This window comes from Ambystoma mexicanum, chromosome 9, assembly GCF_040938575.1.
Source record: "Ambystoma mexicanum isolate Mex_15411 chromosome 9, UKY_AmexF1_1, whole genome shotgun sequence".
Classification (NCBI taxonomy): domain Eukaryota; kingdom Metazoa; phylum Chordata; class Amphibia; order Caudata; family Ambystomatidae; genus Ambystoma; species Ambystoma mexicanum.
In genome coordinates, this window is record NC_090931.1 from 1,464,111,572 (window position 1) to 1,464,128,565 (window position 16,994).

General features: G+C 46.1%; 1 protein-coding gene across 7 annotated transcripts in view; it reads right to left on the bottom strand.

The window, feature by feature from the left end:
* DNAJB2 (DnaJ heat shock protein family (Hsp40) member B2) overlaps positions 1-16,994 on the bottom strand; it is a 628,983-nt gene that overhangs the window by 446,018 nt on the left and 165,971 nt on the right. For 6 of the 7 annotated variants that reach the window (XM_069616895.1, XM_069616890.1, XM_069616891.1 and 3 more), the window contains exon 5: positions 16,313-16,432. In XM_069616895.1, the coding sequence (XP_069472996.1) occupies positions 16,313-16,432 (120 nt within the window). The remainder of the gene's footprint in view (positions 1-16,312; positions 16,433-16,994) is intronic. The other variant, XM_069616892.1, reaches the window with a different exon arrangement.

A 16,994-nucleotide genomic window follows, 5' to 3' on the forward strand; every position in this document is an offset into this window, starting at 1 on the left:
TCTCCTTTAGCACCGTTCTAGTGTTGCGCGCTGACGCGACACGGAAGCTTTAAGCCTTCCGTTTCTGGATCGCGGACGCGTTGCAACGCTTCCGGGTTTTCTTTTTCCGAGAGTGCTCTATGCTCTGCGCTTTTCGCAGCTTTCACGCTCGTGTATTTTCTCCGTCGGTCCCTGATCCCTATCGGGTTCCGTGCCTCCTCTCTCACTTGCCTGCTCCTCTTTGCTCTGAGCTTTTTCCTCCCTGTTTGTTTCCGCTCCTCTCATTCCCCCTTGCTCTCCTTCCAGTCTTCTAGCCCACCCCCGTCCCACCTTCTCTGTGTTCCATACCTTTTCTCCATTCTGTCTTCCTGTACCAGTCTCCTCCCTTGCTTCCTCTCATCTTCCTGCTGGATTCCCTGTGTACAGGACCCCGGCCTGTTTATTTCGGATTGTCTACTCTAGCGCTTGGTCACCTTCTTTTGTTGCTTCCCTGTGTACCGGACTTGGCCTGCTATTGGACTGCCGACTTCTCCTGGTTCTCTTTTCTTGAACTGGGTTTCTCCCTGTGACCACCCTTTACCTTTTGGACCGCCTTCCTCCGGAGCTCCTCCAGTATTTCTCCGCTGACCATCTCTTCAGCCTGCCCCGTCTCAAGACTACATCTCAGGGGTCGCTCAGTGGTTTTTTGTGCCTTTGGGCTTTTTCCCCTTTTTGGCGTTCCCGGAGGGGGGCCCCGGGCACTCTTTTCGGGTAGCACGGTGGCTTCCTTCCATGGCCGTCCTTATCTACACAAAAAAAAGGAGCGACCAAGAAGAAAAGGAGAGAAGGATACGGAAAGGAAAGCAGAAGGAGAGGAGATTGGCGAGGGTGGAGATTCGGAAACATTTTCTGACAAGGATATCTCTGATCCCAGTGACAGTTTCAACACTTTGCACGTCGAGATTGGCACCATCTATTCACACTGGTAATTATATATTGTTCCTCTATTACCCCCCTACTCTGCCTGGAATTCAGGTTATTACCACAACTCACGGCTTTCCTTATTCCGTGTTCCTTATAACAGCAATTGAATGACTTTGTTGTCAGTCCCACAGAATTCTGAGCACCCGGCCAATATTCTTATATTTTTATATCTTTGTACCCATGAACAGCATTGTATTAGATTAGTCAAATTACCAAATAGGAAATAACTACGTATCAGAGTTTCTTCTCCTAAGGGTACCTTGTACTATTATAAGTCAATGTGAATATTATGCATACATTATGAATCAGTATAATTAACCACCTTTGAAGAATAGCTTTTATTTCAACAAGCAACTGAATGAATGTCTTTACTTTATGTTAAGAATCCAATTCGGGCCATAAGAAGAGGAAAGTATCCTCGAAACGTGTCGCCAAGTGAATTGGATGTCATTTTTCTCCTTCAGAAAAACTCTTTTCAAAAAACTTGTTTTCAATCTTGATGTGACCTTTTGATGCCATTTATGCTTCTTTATGTTGTAAATTTCATCTTGAAAGAATTGAACCACATCATTTGTGATATAAACAATTCCTTTTTATTATTTTGTCCATCGACATTTCTTTTTTTTACATTATTAAGAATTACTCCGTGACATTCTATTGATGTATGAAAATAACAGTATTGGACTTGATCCAAACATTTGAAAGTGTGCAGGGGATGGGAGGATTCCTAGGTTGAATCCTTTTCTTCTTTCGGGTTTTGGAATAACTCTTCTTTGACTCCCTAGCCTTTACTAGACCTTCTGGTGTGTGCTTTTTTACGAAATGGTCTAGTCCCTCCTGCGTATGTGTTTTAACCGTTTGACAACGAATGTCGAATTTCGGCTACGGATAGATCCGCAGTCTCGTCAAATCGACGAGAGGCGTTCAGGAAGGAATTTGCGCACAACGTCTGTTCTGTCTTTCGACAGTCAGGGCCTCTGGCGACCGGGATCTCGAGTGCCCAGAGGACAGTGAATCTACGGTCCTCTCCCTAGACATTTCCCTAGGGGTAATGAGTGCGGCAGTGCCGCCGGGTGTCGTCCCAGTATCCAGGCCGCCGGCCTCTATGATGGGGTCAGGGGCTTGCGCTTGGGAAACTGGAGTTTCCCCCCCATTGCCTTCGCAGTTGGATACTGTCGTTGCTGCTGTCACTGAAGGTCCCCTCCACGTCCATGGTGGCCTTGGCCTGCATGGCGTGGTGGGCCCAGCGTTTAGTTAAGCGATCCTTCATTGTCTTGGGTTTGAAGAGTCTACAAGCTCGACAGGTACCTTCGACGTGGTCCCGCGGGCGACAAAGGTTACACACTAGGCGTTTGTCGACCCACTGAAATTTTTTACGGCATTTAGGACACAATTTAAAAGGGGCCCTATCCATAACGGAATGACACGGTAGCTAGGCAAGTGTAGGGAATAAAAAGATTCTTAAGTGTCCTCCCCCCCTGTAACGACTGCCAATACAATACAGAAGCACTTTGCAGGTAACAATGGAAAAGTCCTACCTTGTCTTCGGTATCTCCGAAGGAGTGAAAGTTTACCAGAGGCTCTTTCCCCAACCTTCAAACACAGGTGCCAGAAAGGGGTTCTCCGGGAAACCCTCTTAGAGGGAAAAAAACCTGGTTATGGAGGTTGTTCTGTAGGTGGTTCTCGTCGATCCCTCACGACTGGAGTAGGAAGTCTAACAAGATGGAGTCGCGTTGAATTGACTTGGGGTTTAATCGGTGAGACTCTTCTGTGGGAGGATCCCAAAGAGTGTTATGGAGAGTCTCTGTTGGCTGGGGATGTTGTCCGATCTGTTGGATATGCCAGAATGCGGAGATTGCATGTTGAATCTTGGGAGTTTGAGTGTAGTGTCGAGACGAGATCGACCAAAGTGAACTGATAAGTCTGCCGAAGGTTTCGTCCGTAAAGCTGAGCAGAGTGAAATTGCCGGGTCGGACAGAACAGGGGTGAAATGGTGGAAAGTTGGAGCGGAGCTGTAATGAATCGTAGCAATGCGTAGTACTCCTGGCAACTCTCGTTCATATCGTACTTCCGGAGTGGGGGGGAGGAGTCTTGCTCTCGTCCTTCTCACGAGCCACTAGACCGCTCCTCTGAGCTTGAGGCTCCATGTTGGTGGTATGAACTTGCATCCGCGGCTGTAGCCGCCAACGATGCCAGAGAGTGGTATGCTGAAATCTGGGTGTAACACCCCCTCTCTCCCTACTGTGAGGACCTTCCAAGGCTGAACAAATCCACAGTCCAGGGTCTTCGACTGATGTTTTCTTCACTGCTGTTGGAATATCTCAAAGTCGGTGATTTATATTATAAAGGATAGTAAGATAAACCATCTTAAACTTGTAAAAGTCAATGGCAAAGAACTCCGCAAAATAGCGTCCGTCTATGATGGCGGAAAAAAACTATCTGGGGACCTCGAAAGCATGAAGAACCATGGGTATAGTGGACGTCACACTAGGGATAGCATTACTGGCACGCCCCGTCGACGTCCCTTTTCGAATTTTGAAAACAACAACTGTAATACTGCAGCTTCCACTAGATGTCGGCCTATGCACAGTATGTGATCTAAGCAGACTCTGATTGTATTTTCTCTGCCGTGAGGGAGCCTATGACTATCGTGAGTGAGTACAAAAAAGAGAGAGAAAGTAGTAAGACGTCTGCGTTCCATCCATCCGAGCGGGGAGGAAGGGTGGGCGCATGAGAATCTAAAGCAGATACAATCATCACAAATGCTTTTACGGTAAGTAATGGATGTCTTCTCATGGTTGTTAATCTGCTTAGAACCACATGCTGTGCATAGACTAGCGGGGAGTACCCAGAGTTGGAGGTGGGATGTGAGAAGGAAGGGAGTAGTTTCTTACCTGTAACTCCATTTCTCCAGCGTTGGTATCTTTCATGGATTCACATGCTTAGAATATTCCCCGTCGTCAGGCTGGGAACCCTCGGTCTTTTTAAAAAAAGCGTTTTCCGTTGGAAAACTTCGACACTTTAGTGTCCTATCGACGTCCTTTTGGGACGCTTTCGCACCACCCAATAGGACGTAGGGCATAAATAGACCCGCCCCCGCGGCTTCTCCTCAGATTTTAACCTCAAAAGTAGAGGCACCGACTAAGTTTGCATCCAGGCGCATGTGAATCCATGAAAGATACCAACGCTAGAGAAATGGAGTTACAGGTAAGAAAGTACTCCCTTCTCCAGCATTGGATCTTTCATAGATTCACATGCTTAGAATAGATCACATAGCAGTATTTATCATACATGGTGGCGTGTAATGCAAACCAATACATTAGGAACGCAACATATACTACCAGCAAGAAACATTAGCCATGGTAACATTGAAACAGGTACCCCACGCTGTGGGGCTTACCTTACTGAAAGAGGCGCTGCAGGACTGCACGTCCCATCTGTACATCTGCACCATGTTGCTGCTCCAGGCAATAATGCAGAGTAAATGTATGCAGCACCGACCAGGAGGCCACTTGACAGATGTCCACCAGCGGAATCCCCGACCATAATGCCACCGATGACGTGGTGGATCTCATTGAGTGCGCCTTCGGGCACCTCTCCAAAGGCTTTCCCGCCTTAGAGTGACAGAAGGAAATGGCCGATGAGACCCAGCGCAATAGGCCTTGTTTGGAGATTGCCCTTCCCTTTACTGAAGGTCTATAAGCCACAAACAGTTGTCTTGAATGCCTGAATTCTTGAGTACGGCGATCTGTGGGATGTATTGGCCCACTCCGCCATCTTATGCGGCATCACTGATAATTATGGTGCAAGAAAAGGAAACAATGGCGGCAAAACTCTTGCGCGAGCTAAAAACAAATTTCAATGATCTTTTAACGTCCAGCGTATGCAGCGCCTTCTCTGCCGATGAGGAACCCAAAGCGAAGAATGATGGTAGCACAATAGAAGAGTTTATGAAACCTAGTTGGCACCTTTGGAATAAAGTGCGGGTTCGTAGCTAACACCACCTTGTCTTTGAAGAAACGTAAGTATGGAGGATCAATCGCTAGAGCTTGCAACTCCGAAATTCTTCTTGCTGAAGTAATGGCCACTCAAAACGCCATTTTCCACGACAAACATTTTAGGGGCGTTGACGACATAGGTTCAAACGTGGCTTTCATCAGAGCCGACAGCACCAGATTGAGACTCCAGGCAGGAGGAAACTTCTTAGCTGGAGGGAAAGTCCGAAACAATCCTTTTAGAAAATGTTTAACAAGACGATCACTGAACAGCGGGGTAGCGTGCCTCTTCCGAGTGAATTTAGAAATGGCAGCCAGGTGAACCTTTATGGAGGAGAATGCCAAACCAATCTTTGCTAAGTATGGAGTATGGTGTTAAGTATGGAAGAATTTGCTCCGATGCAATGCTTAAAGGGTCTATCCCAGATTGATCCTTACACCACACACAAAACCTTTTCCATTTGCATGCATAGAAGAAATTTGTGGACGGAGTTCTAGCCGCCTCTAAAATGTGGCGAGAGTCCCTAGGAACGTTTAGTAATCCAAACTCTGAGACGTCAGGAGCCACGCCGTCAGGCTGAGAGAGACCTGATCATGGTGGCAAACTGCCCTCTTGTCTTGAAAAAGAAGGTCCGGCGTCACTTGAAACCGCACTTGTTCTGCTACCGATAGATGGAGTAGGTCTGAGAGCCACAGCTGCCTCGCCCAGTAAAGGGCCACCAGAATCACACAGCATGGGTATTTCTGAATCCACTGGAGGGTCCGCCGAATGAGTGGAAACGGAGGGAATGCGTACGCGAACCTGCCCGTCCATGGGAACAAGAACGCATCCCCCAGCAAATTTGGCTGAGGCCATCTGCTGATAAACTGCTTACCCTTTTTGTTCTCTTGGGTGGCAAAGAGATCTAGTGAAGGACGACCCCATTTCTTGAAAATGCTCGACACCTGCTGATCCTTCAGCTGCCACTCGTGGAGCTGGTTCATTTCCCTGCTGAGAGAGTCTGCCTGTACATTCATCATCCCTGGTAGATGAAACGCCACAATATTGATGTTGTGTTTGAGGGCCCAATGCCATAGTTCCTGAGCTTCTCTCAAGAGCGTTCTGGAATGCGTGCCCCCCTGCTTCCTGAGGTAAAACATTGTGGTTGTATTGTCCGTCAACACCCTCACGACCAAGCCTCGGCAAAAACGATTTTAGAGCCCAATGAACAGCTCTCAGTTCCAGCACATTGATATGAAGACTCAATTCAACTGGAGACCACCGACCTTGAACTTGGAAGGACCCCAGATGAGCTCCCCACCCTGTTTGAGAGGCATCTGTCACAACTGTAGCTTGAAATTCCGGCTACAGTAACGGTATTCCTCACGTCAGATTGTCCGAAAGTTGCCACCACCGAAGCGCTGATCAACACCTTGTCGGAACATAATCCGCAACTTTGAGCCCACCATTCTGCCAGAAATTCCTGCACTGGTCTCATGAAGAGACGACAGTCCTTCACCAACGGAATACATGACGCCATGGCTCCCAGCAGCGACATGTAGTTCCTGACCGATACTCTCGTTCCAACTCTCCACTCTGCCACTTTCTGCTTGAGTTTTTGAATTCTCTCGACAGAAGGCTTCACCAGACCTGACCGAGTCTGGAATTCCGCGCCCAAAAACACCAAGCTCCTGGAGGGAGATAGAAATTATTTTTTGAAGTTGATCGTGAAGCCCAACCGTTGCAACAGCTGCATGGTAACGTTGAGACTTGCCTGCGTCACCGCTGGAGATGAGCCCCGTATCAGCCAGTCGTCCAGGTAAGGATAGCCGTGATGACCTTCTCGTCAGAGCCACGCCGCCACCAGCGCTAAGCATTTCATAAACGTCCTGGGAGACGATCTTAGACCGAACAGGAGCAATCGGAATTGGTAATGATTCTGACCCACCACAAACTGCAGGAATTTTCTGTGTAGTCGACGAATAGGTATGTGGAAATACGCGTCTTGCAAATCCAACGACGCCAGAAATTCTCCTGGTTGCACCGACCTGATGACTTCCTGAAGTATAAGCATCTTCAACTTCAGGCGTTGCCGAGTCTTGTTCAGGACCCGAAGGTCCAGAATGGGTTGCCACTTGCCTTTGGGTTTTTTTGACCACGAAGTAATGGGAGTAAACCCCCTGATCTCCCTCGGCCACTGGAACCAATTCTATAGCCCCTTTCTGCAGCATAAGTACAACCTACTGCTTTAAGATTTGAAGATGAAGTTGCGCAGAATACACAGGAGGAATGGGAAGTGGTGGGTCCTTGAATTCTAGAGAGTGGCCCACCCTGATCGTGTCCAATACCCACTGGTCCGATGTAATTTTCTCCCACTCGTCGACGTGTAGGGCCACTCTGCCACCCACGACATCACGAAGAGTGTCATTGCTGCAATTTCGTTTGCTTACTCTTGGTGGCAGAAGGCTGTCCTCCTCTCCTTCTGGATGTTGTAAATTCACGGCTTCTTCGTGTAGCCTGACCTGCTCATCTGTATCCTTGTGAGGAGTATCCAGACCGATTGTAGTTTCGATCTCTGGATGCAGCAAATCGAGTGTTCCCCGAAGCTCCACGTAAGGGACAAAAGGGCCGAAACGCTCGCCCGCTTTGCAAAGCTCCCAGTGACCTCGCTGTATCGGAGTCCTCTTTCATGCCTTTGAGGGCTTCATCTATTTTTTCCCCAAACAATAGTTCACCCTCACAGGGCATGTCCAGCACCTTGTAATGGACCTCCGGCCAAAAGTCTGTGCACTTTAGCCAGGCCTGCCTCCTTAGTACCACACAAGTATTTATCTGCTTGAACCCCGATTCTGCTAAATCTACAGCGATGTTAATGCTGTGATTTGATGCCTCCTCACCTTCACACACCAGTAGCATGGCTGCCTTTCGGTTTTCTTCAGGCAGATGTTCTAATATGGGGGCCAGGCGATGCCACATTTCGCGGTTGTAGCGTGCCATAATCGCTAACGAGTTAGCGGCCTTGACTGACGGCGCCCCCACTGTTAAGACCTTCTTTCCAAAGGCATCTTGCCTTCTAGCTTCACTGTCCGGAGGTGTTGTGCACTTGTGCTGTGTTCTGGCTTTCCTGCTAGCTGCCGCTGACACCACTGAATCAGGAGAAGGTTGTGCAAACAAACACTTTGGTGTAGAGTCCGGGGCCTTGAATTTTTTCTCTAACCTGCCCTTAATGGCAGGCTCTGAAAATGGATGGCGCATGGTACGCAAGCCTTCTTGCCAAACGTGGTCCAGGATCGGAATGGAGAAGACCGCTTTTCTTCTCTTTCCCACGTGGTCAAATAAGAAACATTCCTTCTGTTCTTCCTCTGGGGTCAGACCAAACTCAACACAGGATTTTGCCATCATGGCATGAAAAGCCCCAATGTCATCCGGGGTAGACGGTTGCGCCAGACTCCTAGGAGCCTCTATTTCTCCGTCAGACTCCCACGTTGGGTCTCTTGATGGTGACGATGAAATGTCCGAGATGGAATCCCTAGGACCTTGGTCTGACTCAGAGTCCTGTAGCTCACCCTCCTACGGGTGGGAACGAGGAAGGTCTGTGCTCATCGGCCGGGAAGCCGGCAACTCAGCCGTGGACGCTGAATGCGGAGGGACACCTGGAGGGTTACCGGAGGCATACCGATAGGAGGAAGTCTGGCATCTAGCTGACCTAAAAGAGACTGCAGTGTAGATAACACCTGAAGAGACAGCACCGACTGCGGATTCAACAGAGGAGACACAGGTGGAACATTCTGCGCTCTCGCCGTCATTGAAGGGCCCACGCACTGTAAGCCAAGATTTGTTGGATGAACCACAGGCTCTCGTTCCTCCTCCATCGACGACACCGAGAGGGCGGACTCCTGTTGCAGTAGGATATCTGGTAGAATTGCATCATACGCAGAAGGCTGCCAAGACCCTGGTACATCAACCGTCGACGATTAAAGCCTGGGGCCCTCGTCGATTGCTGCCACTGGGGTCGACAACACCACTGCAGAGACCGATAGTGCAGCCAACAGTGAAGCCGTCGACGACGGGACTCCCGTCGACGGCGCTGGCAGTTGTGGCGCAGACTTGTCAGGCGATCCCACCTTTTTTGAGTCTCTGGAAAGGTGCCCCGAAGATTCTCTACTCGAGGAAGACCTATGATGGTCTCCTGAGGAGGGGCGTCTCGAAGAGTCCTATTTGTCCTTTTTCGAAGAAGAAGATTTTTCAGGCTTTCTGGAGTGGTCAGATTGACCATGTTTTGATGATGAAGGAGCCCCTTTCGTCAGATGTTTCCCCGACGAGGGACAACTCTTTTCTGTAGGGCGTGGCTTCTTTGCCGTAGGCTCAGCTGACACTGACCGGCGAGGAACTGCGGGGGAAGGCCTCTCCGATGCTAGACTGCGCACCAATCCTACCTCAGATGGAGGGTAGGCCCCTTAGTTCAGCCACGATATCAGACGCCGATTGCGGTCCTTCAACGCTTTCTGCGAGAAACCTTTGCAGATGTCACAGGTATCCGCAGAGTGATGAGGATAGAGGCAATAGAGGCAGTCCATGTGCCCGTCCCCTTCATAAACCTTTTTCATTTTGCACGTAGCGAAACGGTTGAAATCTGAGGAGAACCCGCGGGGGCAGGTCTACTTATGCCCTACGTCCTATTGGGTGGTGCGTTAGCGTCCCAAAAAGATATCGCCAGGGCACTAAAGTGTCGAAGTTTTCCAAAGGAAAACGCTTTTAAAAAAAAAACTGAGGGTTCCCAGCCTGACGACGGGGAATATTCTAAGCATGTGTATCCATGAAAGATCCAATGCTGGAGAACAGCAGTGAAAAGAGGTCTTAGTACTGCTTGTCCCACCTGAGAATCAGACCTAGAATGAGTGTCTAGGCAATAGTGTTTTGTAAAGGGTTGTACAGAACTCCCAGGTTGTCTCTTTGCAAATGGTTTCTAGGGGAACATTTGCAATGAATGCTATGGAAGCCCCAGTGCCTCGAGTAGAATGTGCTCCCGGCTTAAAGGGCAGTTCTCTCTTAGCAAGATTGTAACAGAGTGTGATGCATTTTACAATCCACCTAGAGAAAGTAGATTTGCAGACAGTGTCTCCCTCTCTACCTGCTGCCACTGAAATGGAAAACTGATTTGTTTTTCTTAGTGGTTGAGTTCTTTCCATGTAGAACAGGACTGCTGTGCGTACATCCAGTGTGTGCAGACTTCTTTCTCCCATGTTTGAGGGGTTTTGAAAGAACGTTGGTAGTTCTATGGATTGTTTCACATGGAACTTTGAAATGAATTTAGGCTCAAACCTAGGGTGAGTGCGCAGAACCACCTTGTCTCTGAACTGTTACAAAGGGGTCTAGAACTGAGAGCGCTTGTAGTTCACCGACTCTCCTAATGGAAGTAATGGCTATTAAAAAGGCAGTCTTGCAGGTGAGATCTTTGAGACTTGCTTTATGCATGGGTTCGAAAGGAGACCCCCATGGGTCTAGTCAACACCACGTTTAGTGTCTTCTCATTGTCTTGCGACATGTTGTATGGGCAAGGCAGTTTCATTGGAGGAGATAGGGACATCTCCATCAGATGAGCGAACCAGGGTTGGCGGGCCCACGTGGGAGCCACCAATATCATTGTGACTGGTTCCTGGTGCATCTTGTGCACTATCTTGTTGAGTAGGGGAGTCGAGGGGAAAAGCGTCAAGAAAATGTCCCTGACCGTGTTATCCAAAGCCTGTTCCCCTTAGAACAGTTCTGGGGGTACCTGGAGGCATAATCTTGGACTTAAGCCTTCTCCAGAGTTGCAAACAAGTCGATCTTTGAGTAACCAATGTCTTTTCCCTTTCATCACTGGCGCATGCGCGAGTGACAAAACTCACGTCGCACGTGGTCAAATTGCATGGGTGAGGTCATCTTTAACACTCTATACAAATATTCATTCTGATTTAAAAACATGTGATGTCATCACCTGCAATAGTTGTCATCTTTAACATTTCACTCTTTACAAATATACTGTTTTTTTTAAAAACATGTGGCAATAGTGTAAGCTTAATTTCCCTTCTTACCCGACAACTACGTCACTCGCGCATTGACGTCATGATCTTTAATCACATCCAGTGTCATTTGCGCATGCGGGAGTGACGTCACGGCACTCCGTGAGCACATAAAAACAGACACACAGATGTAGTCAGAAAGCTGTGCTTTCTGACCGCATCTCCATTGGTTCCTGTTCTAGAATTCCATTCGGGAATTTTTCTACATTGAAGTAAGTTGCAGATGGGCCATGCTCTTGGGTATATGTTTATTTCCATTCTATACTTATCCCTGAAACCTATGTTCTCGTTCTCTTTTAGGAGAATTGAGACACCTTAATCCTTCAGCATGATGGACATATTAGCCTGCATCATGCTCCCACACATTCAAGCCTGATTGGGATTTTATCCCGTTTTTTACAACCCTTCTCTTCAACCCCTAAGAAGAAGGGCGAGTTCCCTTTTTTTCTTTATTATTTTAAACAGTGGCTCACACGATCTACTCTGTCATTTCAGATATCAGATTACCAATGTTAGATTGTTGATTGCATTGGATAAATGCATTATGCCTACTTCCACTAACACATGGTACATTTCCTAGACAAGATACCTTTTCTTTGTTCTTGAATTTGTCATCTGTTTATGTAAACAGTGTGCTTGACATCTAAAATTCTCTTCCTAATAGGCACAATTACAGTGTTGAACCCCTTTTTTTCTACAAATTAGCATACTTCGTCTAACTAATATTGATATACTTTCAAATCTAGGCATCATTAGGATCCTATTGGTATTTGTGACAGGATGTTTTCTTTTAAGCAATAATGTTCTTGGAAAACTCAGTTTCTGTACATTTTTGTCATTTAAAGAACCAGTATAATACCCTTTTTTCAAATTAAAATTGTAAAATTGTAATTAATTTCTGTTTTTTATAGAAATTTGTGAAATGTTGAATTTGCTGCCCCTGATGAAGAGTATATCAAACTCGGAAAGCGCTGGGCCAACCAGAAACAAATAAAAAAGAAAAGATTGTTTCTTCTAATGAAAAGGAGTCATTGAATAGTTTTTTGTTTACTAATTATCGGAATCTCCAGTTTGATTACTTAGGTCATAAGAATTGTTATTTAGAATTGAATTATTTTTGAAACTCTACATAATATCCTTTAGGCTTTTGCCTCTTAGAAAGTGTGCAGGGGACGTAGCTTTCCATAATTTGGATTTCTTTGACATTATATAGGTGACCATATATATATATATATATATATATATATATATATATATATATATATATATATATATATATATATATATATATATAGGGACAGGGGCAGCGGTGGTTGCAGGGGTTTCCCCCGCATGTTCCATGTACTAATGTCCCCACAAAAAAACAGCTTTTCGGCGATTTTTTTGCATGGCGATATTTTTGAGGGGACATTATTACATGGAACCCTTTACTTTTGGCCATGTACACAAGGAGCAGAATAGTACCTATGGATAGTTTAACCAAAGCAGCAGACCACATGCAGATGCATCTAGAACTAGTCAGAGGGACGTAATACGTGCATTAGCAATGAAACGCTCCTTACATATGCCTTAATGTAATACTGAATATAAGCTTTGTCATACATTGTTCATAGAGACTAATGGGATCAGACCCTTGACGTACGACGACAGGAATTTCATATGAAACCCTGAGGAATGTGGTAAGGAACCGTGAATTTAATATTGTACCATTAATGCAAACCATGATACTCTGTTCAAAATGGATGATCTAGTAGACTGACTGGCTTTCCCCTTTTTCTCTACTCTCTCCTCTCTCAACTCCTACCAATCCTCCCCATTACCAACCCGCAATATTTTACAATTGTTTATATGGATGATGTTATTTTGAACTTGTTCACCTACACTTCTGATTCCAATGCGCATATATTATGTACAAACAATACAACTGCTTCACTTCCCACAACTTATGATTATGGTTACCAACGTTGATTAGATTCAGACTTTGCCCCGATTTGAAAAAGGCTATCCCTAGCCGAAACACGTCATCAGTAGGGGCACAATGTTCTGCAAGATCACCAATACATTTTGAAATCTCAAACTACTGGCGCAGTTCTCCAGGATGCCTTCTTTTGTCTTTAGCTTGAAGCTGTATTACCACACTTCCAACTTCGGGTAACAATGTCACAATTGTATCAGAGGACACTGGACCTTTAACAACTTCGTAAATCAGGTAGATTTAAATAGGGCTTGCTTCTATATAGAAAGGGCTTGCCTCTTGGCTTGGGTAATGCTTGATCTTCTTATTAGTACAACTACTTCTAGGTTTAAAGAATACTTGTTCTTAATGTTACAAGGTTCAGTCTTCAAAGGAAAAACAGATTTAGGCACACGCAACCACTCTTTATGATAGATCTTTAACCTTAAATATATGTAAGTGCTTGTTTTCACACATATTATCATGGAGATGCTTTCTAACTCCTGTCGGGAATTACAATTGGCCAAACGCGACCTTCCTTGGATGTAATAAGTTCTTGTAACAATTGCGAAAGTCAACGTTCGGGTTTTCGGAATCATTCCCTCTTTAATTAGGGACACACGGCCACTCCGGCAACGTTATTAGCTAAAAAATGGGAAATTAAAAGCTTTTCTTGAAATGCGAGCACTAAGGCATTCATAACAAGTGTGTGTGATACATTTCCATTGTTGCTAGTACTTTTCACAACAACAGTTTATACTCGCTTCCACTCTTACGCAAGCCACTTTAAAGCTTGTAACAGTTACCAGAAAGGTTTTCGAGGGAACCTTAACACGAAGCTTCAGTCACCGGCTTCAAGAATGCTGCAGTTGCGGGCTGCTTCAACTTCCCAACTTCTTCCACTTTTACTACGGCCTTGGGGACAATGGGGACCCACACTCCTCTGCAACACTGGTGTCTCAGGGCTGGCCATGCCAACTGAGAGTCTCCTTCACTCCTTTGTCCTTTGGCTTGCTTCCTGCTACAGGCCTCTGGTTACTCCAGCAAGGTCACAGCTCTGCCATTCCAGCCACTAGGCGCACCTGAGAAAACCTTCGCTCTCTGCACATCTTTCTCAGTGCAGGCAAGGCAGGGTTTGAGAACACAGGGCCCCCTCAGAACTTGCCGGTGAAATCTGCTGGCTCCACGTCCCGGAGTCCATTTGGTGATCACACTTCCTCATGAACTGCCAGCCTTGTGCTCGTCTGCTACTACTGCCAGCTCCTGATCCTTCCTTCCCTCTTCCCTCTCCTGCTTCAGCCCTTTATGCCTCACAGATGGAGCAATTTAGTTCAGGTGCAGGCCATTAATGTCAACTACCTGACCTAATTGCCGGTCCTCCACTTCTACATGCTTCTTCAGCCCTCTTCTTTGTCTCAGTCTCAATGGGATTCTGGGACATGTAGTTTACTTTAATAAATGTAGGCTTTTCTACTTGTGTATTTTTAAGGGGCTGTAGGTTTCAACTTTATTATAGGAAGATGGTACAGAGAAGGCAACACTTTGCTATTCCTTGTAGTGTACCCTTGGTATTGAGGAAGACATTTGCTTTTAGGGACCAAAAGAATCCTTATTTTCATATATTAGTTTCAGATGTCACAACCTTAGGTTTTACCACCTTAGAATTAACAGGCGGTTGAGATATATTAAAATGGTAGTATTCCATAACCTCTTCTGACTTAGTGGTAAGAATAGCCTCTTAAGAGGAAAAATACTGTGTCTCACCACACGGAATCTCCCCACTTCCCTGGGCCTCGTCTCCTTCCAGGTGATCCTCCTGCAGTAGACCCCCCCCCCCGCCAGGATTGGGATCAGGAAGTGCCTGGCCACCTGGCCACCTGGGAGGAGACTTTAGGCAGGATATTATTGATGGATCCGCAGGATTTGTCACAATACTTATTATTGCATTTTTACCCATCTGTAACTGCTTACGTGATACTACATCTTTCTAACCTGTAACTGCACACTTGCTATTGCACTTTGCCTACCTGCCAACTGCATGCTTGATGTTTCTCGCCCCATAAAATGAGGTGAGGCTTTGCCAGTCCCGTCTACTTGCACCTATCTTGTCTCAATATGCTGGTCTAAATGCCTGATTTAGCCCCTCCTCCCCCTTGCCATGAGGGGAGGCTATGCCAGTCTGTATACACATACCCATTCTGCCTGTAACCCATATGTGTATCCTTGCACTCTATTAATGCACTATGCACTTTCTGTAACTAGCTCCTAGATGCCTCAGGGGTTTGTGCACTGAGATAATGCAAAAATCAAATAAACAAACAAAAGAAGCCCTTAAACACAAAATGGCAGAGAGTAAGAATTAAAACAAAAATGTACAGCGGGCTACTAATGCAGTAAAATGATTTGCACCCTTGGCAAAGACAATACTTAAGTGCTGCCAATACTAACCTCTTACATAAAACAAAATGTAGAGTACATTAATCACCAAAGGAAAAAAATGGAGTGGGAATGGGTGCCTTACGTGTGTCCCAAAACAATATACCGTTTGCAATGGCAGGAAGAATAAAGGAGAAGATCCTGTGGCCATATAAAATAAGCCAGGGTCCTAAAGTGGCATAAACCAGTGTACGCCCAGTTTACACCCATGGGAAGTCTACCATGTGGGCTCACAAAAATCCCATATGAGCAGAACGTCCATTTTATTCCTGCCTGGTGGTTGCCCTGACCAAGGGGAGCCCTTAATACAAAATAGCTGAGAGCAGGATCTGGAAAAATGCATTGGTGCCCCAATGGCTCACAAAAAAAGTATCTTGGGCTGCCAAAAGGGAAGCCAAAAATAAATTAAAGCTGTCGCCAACCTACACCCAAAAAACCATGTAGGGTGATCATCACCCTACGGCAAAAATGTGATTCAGTGCCTTGGGGGCGACCCAATACTATACATCTTCAGCTAAAAAAAGGTTTGCAATGGCAGGGGTTCTTCTGGAGGCCACTAACAATAAGCAAGTGACCCGACACAATAACTAACAAAAAGTTGAGGGGCCTTAAAAAGTGGACCTAGAATCCACAAAAATAGGAATTCTGCCGCAACAGCTGTCTCCTACCCATACATTTTCACATACTTCTCTTCAGGCAGCACCAAGATCCCATTATTGGGCAAATGTTGAACTAAACAAGTTCAGCTGCAGCATAACACGATCTCCCTAAAGAAGTAAATACACATGCAGTTGAGGGACTTCATTCTCCTGGAGTGAGGAGGGAGAAGTTCACTCCCTTCTGCCACATCCCACCCATGAGTCGAAAGGGCATTGTCCATGGATATAGTACGCCACCACTTCCCGGGCTGACATCTCAGAAAACTATCACATCTTACACTTACCAAAGAAATTAGAGAAGGGATCTCTTCCTCCAAAGAACTCGCGGAAGACCTCATCCGGGCTGCGGAATGTGAATCCAAATCCTGCAAATTCTGGACCCTGAGATGGCACACTGGAATCTGCTAGGGGAAAGAAATAACACGCTTTATTTGGAAAAAATAAAATAACTGATTACATCTAACTATGCTGCCATATTACCAAACAGAGTAAGGCGTATGACATGTAGGGAGGCCTGCAAACCATGGATACATAGACAGGCAATGCATTAACTGAAATAGTTTTCAGTGTTCGCCTGGCATTACACATAGAAAAAGTGTCTTTCGAAAAAAGCAATACTGAGGAGTATTAGGAGGCATACCAGAAACGGCTCAATCTATAGAACTACTATGACATGAGTAACGATTCATTCACAAATGTTTAATTTATACAGCACAACACGGTTTAATAAACTTCACTTCTTCTAAGCATGTGGAAAGGAGCGCGATGTGGCCCCTGCAGACTACTGGCATGCAGTGGGGCCACATGGACAGGCTCTGGGTGTGCATGGACAGCACTTACAATGTATGTACAAGCATGAGGAACTATCCCACATGACCTATGGACACGCAGCGAGGAGGCTGCCTCACAGGGGGCAACAGTTCAAAGGGCAGCTCAGTCTTCAGGCAAGCAACAGGGAAGGCTAGC